The sequence below is a fragment of the Zophobas morio genome, unplaced genomic scaffold, assembly GCF_036711695.1.
Source record: "Zophobas morio isolate AGI-343-1 ecotype UQ-CSIRO unplaced genomic scaffold, CSIRO_AGI_Zmor_V1 ptg000025l, whole genome shotgun sequence".
In the NCBI taxonomy this organism is placed as follows: Eukaryota; Metazoa; Arthropoda; class Insecta; order Coleoptera; family Tenebrionidae; genus Zophobas; species Zophobas morio.
In genome coordinates, this window is record NW_026972130.1 from 106,819 (window position 1) to 112,907 (window position 6,089).

General features: G+C 34.5%; 1 protein-coding gene across 1 annotated transcript; it reads left to right on the plus strand.

Annotated features, from left to right (window-relative positions):
• The first annotated feature begins 2,299 nt into the window (after window positions 1-2,299).
• On the plus strand, window positions 2,300-3,458 carry LOC135135770 (RNA polymerase II elongation factor ELL-like). Its single transcript, XM_064064891.1, has 3 exons — window positions 2,300-2,808; window positions 2,867-3,038; window positions 3,300-3,458. The coding sequence occupies exons 1-3, from the start codon at window positions 2,300-2,302 to the stop codon at window positions 3,456-3,458; spliced, it is 840 nt and encodes a 279-aa protein (XP_063920961.1).
• The last annotated feature ends 2,631 nt before the right edge of the window (window positions 3,459-6,089 follow it).

The window sequence follows — 6,089 nt, forward strand, 5'->3', positions numbered from 1 at the left end:
CATTAAAGGACAGTAGCAGTTATAATGGGTTGTAAAGTTTAACGAGGTACAGGGTCGGTGAAATTTAAAGCACCTGGCTTAACAACTTTTAAAGTACACAGTATTATCACAAAAGTATTAGCTCCTGGAAAATAATACTTCTTGGATGTACCGGATTTAGGAATAAGCAGCGGCATTGATGAATCAAGTATGAGGTAGAAAATACCCACGTGTTTTGATGAAAGTTAATATCTCTATCTACTTTCTGTACACCACATTATGCAAAAATCGAAAATTATTTATTCCTCATTAAAAAACGATTACATTCTGCTACTTTGCTGATTAACAGTGTAAAGTGTGTCTAGAATTATAAGAATTTTATGGACACCCAAACTTAATCCGTTTTACAGCCCTTTAGTCAATTTTACTGTACAGCTGAAAAGCCTGTCAGGGGAAAACCAATGTTTACTACACCCAAATTCACCACGCACCGGGCAGTCGGGCAGACAGGTACAAAATTTATTGTTTGCTATTGTTTGTTGTTTGTATCCTCAGGCTGCCAACTGACTGACCGCGTAGCGAACATCTGGTGGTTTCCCTTGACAGGTTGTTTTACAAGCAAACTCTTCAGCTGTACAATGAAATTGACGACAGGGCTGTAAAGTGAATTAACTTTGGGAGTCCACAAAACTCTTATAATTCTAGACAAACTTTACCTACAAGAAAAACGAATTTAATACCATGAGATTTTATTTCAAAATTTAATTATGCTTAAATTACATTTTGTGATGTTGATGGAGTTTCTTTTCATTCCAGAAAAATTTTAAAGGTGGATAATTTAGAAGATTATTACGCAAAGTCGTGAAATTCATCACTATTTTACGTTAAACCCATCTACTCATAAAATAATAAATTTTGCTTGGGAAAATGAAAAAAATTTAGATAGGTATTTGAGAACAGAATCAAATTAATATTAATGTTAATAATAATTTAGTTAATATAATAATTAATAAGTTTGAAATTTAGTTTGGAAACAGAGTACATACGCTACTAATTAATGAGTCTTCCAAGTTAAAAATTCAATTTACAAAAAATTTCCCTTATGGATTTTCCCTTTTTAGTGTCTGTACCTTTCAATAATTGCGAATTTCAAATTCAAATTTATCCATAGCAACATATTCATAACATAATAATAAGAAATCACCTACGAAATGTTACTAAAAAGCTCACATTGTAAGTGTTTTTGACTAGGTGTATTTCCACGACTATACCCGACTGTTTTAAATTAGCTAGACCAAATCTGTTTTATTAATTTGTTTAAAGAAACTTTTAACCATGCACTTTCAACTACACCAGCAATGTATTACTTCATATCTACACTGACCGGCAAAAAAAACCGGCCACCCTGAAAAATTTCACAAAACCACTTTAAAAATTATTAATTTAACTAGTGATCGTTATTTTATTAAAGAATCATTCACTATTGACACATGATGTACAAATTAGCAACAAAAAGATGACAATTAAACGCACAATTAAATTTAATTTAACAAAATAACAGAAACAGACCAAGTACGATATTTTCTAAAAAAAAAAATAAACAGTGTTTTTCATCATTTGATTATAAATTTGGCAATTAATATACGTTTTCACGCCAAAATAATTCCGTTAACTCTTACAGACGTCTCTCAAAGTGTCGCTCTGTTTCTGTTATTTTGTTAAATTAATTCTAATTCTGCGTTTAATTGGCTTTTTTTTTCTCCACACAGCAGGTGGACAAATTGTATCATAGGAATGTAAATCGAGAAATCAAAACATTTTAAAAATCGGAAAATTGAAAACCGAAAATTGGAAAATTCAGATATGGAAAATTCGAAAAATTGTTATACAATATTGATTTTTCCAAAATTCTAGATGTCTAGAACACGGATTCATAAAACACCTAGAAAACGAGAGACCTATTTTTCATAGTCTAGGGGTCATGAAACGTCCAAAAAACGTGGAACTAAAATTTATTTTTAATATTATAATTTATTCAGTTATTAGAGTAACGATCCGAAAAATGGTACTCCTGGTTTTACCGCCGGGCAGGGATTAGTACTTATTGAGGAATTAACAACAGCCTCCCCTTATCTGAACCAATGGGTGTTGAAAACACCCTCCCTCTTTATCTAAACCAATGAGGATGCAGGGCTCAACACAGTACCACCACTTAATTAGCTTTCGTACACTTGGTTTTATTTTTACTTACTTTTATTCCACCTGCTACTACGAAAGGGTATAGACCTCCCTAGCAGCGATTTTGAAATCTTACGCCAAAATGTCTCGTAGAGTTTCCAAAGTGTCCCGTACAGTTTCTAGAGTGTCCCCTGTAGATTCCAGAGTGGCCCCCACAGTTTCCAGAGTGTCCCCTTTTACTATGGAGCGCCTTAAAGGCAATGTGTTTATCTGCAGACGTAAGTCCCAGAACCTCACCTCTTCGGACAGCAGCGATGGCGGCAGCTCCGGCAGCAGCCAGTCCCCGACCAGCACCCACCCCGGCTCTCCGCCGCTGACCACGACGTCGTCGTTCAAGCGACCCGGATACTACGACAACCCGGACGGCTTCCCCACCAAGCGCCAACGCATCTCCCATTACCGGAAGCCCTCCGAACAAACCACCTACCGCTCACCGGTAGAGAACAACAGCCAGCGGCGGCTCGTCACCGACTCGCGGGATTGTAGGAACGGCTCGCCGCAGACGGGCAAGACGGACAGCGGGTACGCGAACGGGGCCCCGGTGACGCCGGTGCGAGTGGACAGCAGTTCGGAGTTCCCGGATTACTTAACGTAAGAAACACGCAAATTTGGTTATTGAAATGATGTAACAGGTTATCTATAATTGCAGGAAGTACACCAGGATCAAGGATGCCGAGCAGAGGCGGAGGTTCGAAGCCGATTTCAATGCCGACTTCGCGGAATACAAGGACTTGTACGAAATTGTGGACAAGGTTTCGAGGAGGTTTGTCAGTTTTGAATCGATGCTTAAGCAAGAAGACGCTTCTAGTCTCAGGTTTAAAGTAAGTCGAATTTTATATTCTCTAATTCTAGTGATTTCGATATTCAAATTAGAATTTTTAAACATTGAGCATAGTTCGTTTAACTCTAGAACTTTTAGTTTTTCGGCAAAATCCGATCAATTTTAAATATTTATGTTTAGCATAAGAAATATGAATTTTACATGCGTTATCGAATGGATAAATTTTCCCATAATTGTAAAATTATGTGTCTAGGAATTACATATTTTATTGTGGTTACATTTCGTTTTGTCGTTGTTTCAGGACCTAAAAATGCAAATCGTTAGGGAATACAATGAAAACAAGAAAGATGTGGAGCACCAGAAATTAAAGCGAAGGTTTCACTATCTCCACGACAAGTTGTCGCACATAAAACGGCTGGTATTGGAGTACGATCAGGACTTGTCAAATAACCGGTACTGACCCTGGGACGTGGACCGTAGGCCTCAAGCCCCGGCACATTGCAATGGACTCCTGCCATCGGACGCTCTATACTAACATCACGAACCACAATACAAGTTTCCCATTAAAATAGAAGAAAAAAAGTGTCTAGTGTATTGTATTCGTCTTAAGGAACAAGAGAGGAATTAAGTAACTCTTTTGGTAGATTGTCGTTGAAAATATTGTAATTATTGCTTATTGATAATTCGTTATTTGTTAATTTTGATGTCAAGTGCATTACTTAGATTTGTATAGGTTAATTTGTTTATTGTAATATACGTCTTGATACAATCACTCTTTCTTTGAACCCAACAACAAACGGATGCAGAAAAGATTTCTAGCTAAAATTTGATGGTTTCGTTGCTCTTTCCGAGCCCATTGGGTGTCTGGTTGGCTTAAAACTACAAGAAAACGCTTCAAAAATGACGTTCCTGAAGAATTTTAACAATTTTCTTGTATCTACGAACGCCAGAATGCTTAAAACTGCCCCAAACGTCTCCTTTTCGTAATTTGAGACGATTCTGCAAAAAATGTTGAAATATAGTTAAGATTTAATAAAAATAAAAAAAATACGATTTCTATCTAAAATTTGATGGTTTCGTTGTACTTTCCGAACCTGGAGGGTGTAAAGATTTTTCGGCTTTTAAGTTATTTGAATTTAAAATTTATTATTTGTTTTTTTTAAATTCCAGTTTTTCAAATTTTCTTCTTTTTTTTTTAATTTCTCAGTTTTTAAACACTTTAATTTTGGAAAATGTTCAATGTAGATTTCCCGGTTCTTTTTTTCAATTATCAGTTTTTCAACTTTTCGTTTTCTTAAAATTTGATATTTTTTGATATTTCAATTTTTCGGTTTTTCAATTTTTCGCTTTTTCTATTTATTAAATTTTAGATTTTTTGATTTCTCTTTTTTTTTTAATCTGACATTTTTCGAGTTTTCGGACTTTCCGTTTCACGTCTCGATTTTTCAATATTTAGTATACTAAGTGCAAAAAAAATCCGAACACCTGGATAGAATAATAATAATTTTTCGAAAATCTTTTGGGCTTACAGTCTACTATTTACTACTAGTAAATGATCAAAAATTCAAATGGAAATGTTAACACCTAAGCTACTAATGGGTTGGAGCACCCATGTTATTGAGGCATTCGTTTACACGCCTTGGCATGGACCTAATGAGTCGATCAATGTCATCCTGATTTAATTCATCCCAAGCAGCTTGTACTTCACGCTTCAGGTTGTTTAAAGTTTGTGATGGTAGTAGAAGATGAGTTTAAACGTCGTCCCATCATATCCCATACATGCTCAATGGGCGAGAGGTCAGCAGATCTAGGAGGCCATGTGTTGTAGACTTTCGGTCTCTTAGAGCTAACAAACGCAGACGACGATCTTGGCGCTCAGTGGTACCTCTTGGTCGCCCGGATCCTTCAGCTCTGTGTCCTCTACCGTCTTGACTCCACGCCTGCCAACATTCCGTCACTGTAGACACAGTTCTGTTAACACGAAGTGCAATTTCTCTAAAGGACAATCCTGCTTCACGCATGCCTACTATTCGACCCCTATCAAAATCACTTAATTGTGAATACTGAAGACGTTTTCGCACTGGGGGCATGTTAATGGCTTTTTAAGGAATTTGAATTGTCGAAAGCGAATACCGAAAAACGTCAAAATTTGACTGAACAGCCCCAGCTTGTTAGATCTCAAATTAGGGTAACAACAATTAAAAAGATGTACAAATTCTTCAAATTGTCTTCATATGTTCATCATTTCTTACTTATACAATAACCAATTCGTGTATAAAATTTCATTTGAAAATATCGACGTTTTCAAGGTGTTCGGATTTTTTTTGCACTTTGTATATTTTTTAGTTTCCCGATTTTTCAATTTTTTGATATTTTAATTCATCATTTTTTTTTAATTTTAGATTTTTCAGTTTGCCGTTTTTTTTTTATTATTCAATTTTTCGTTTTTTTTTTATTCAGATTATCTTTTCAAGTTTGGATTTTATAATTTTTTTCTTTTTTCTAACTTCAATTTTGAAATATTTCGAATTTTTCATTTCTCGACGTCTCACTTTACCAATATTTCAAACTGTCATCTCAAAATTTTTTTCAGCTTCTCAATTTTTATTTTTGATTTTGATTTTCCCCATTATTTAATTTTCATTTTCTCGATTTTATATCACCATTTTCGTTCATTAGATTTTTCAAATTTTCATGTTCGATTTTTATTCCTGGATTTTTGAATTTTGTTATTTTTGGACTTTCAGTTGTTTAGATTTTTCAATTTTTCGTTGCAGATGTTTTAAAGTCATGATAAACATGATACATTTTTAATTAAAATATATTTGCTTTTATTCCCTCTAAAAAATTTATGACGTCACCTAAAATTTTAGAAGAAATCCTGTCTTAAATGTATAAAATATGTGATGTTATGAGTTTTTATGCTTGCGATTTATCACTGCATTAATATTTTTTAGATTTGGTTATACAGGGTGTCTCAAAAAAGTTAATGACTGAGTGAAATGTGAAGATATAAAACAGGTTGTCATTACCACTTAATAGACGAAATTGTGTGACGGAAATAAATACAAATATACATTCAGTAAAAATA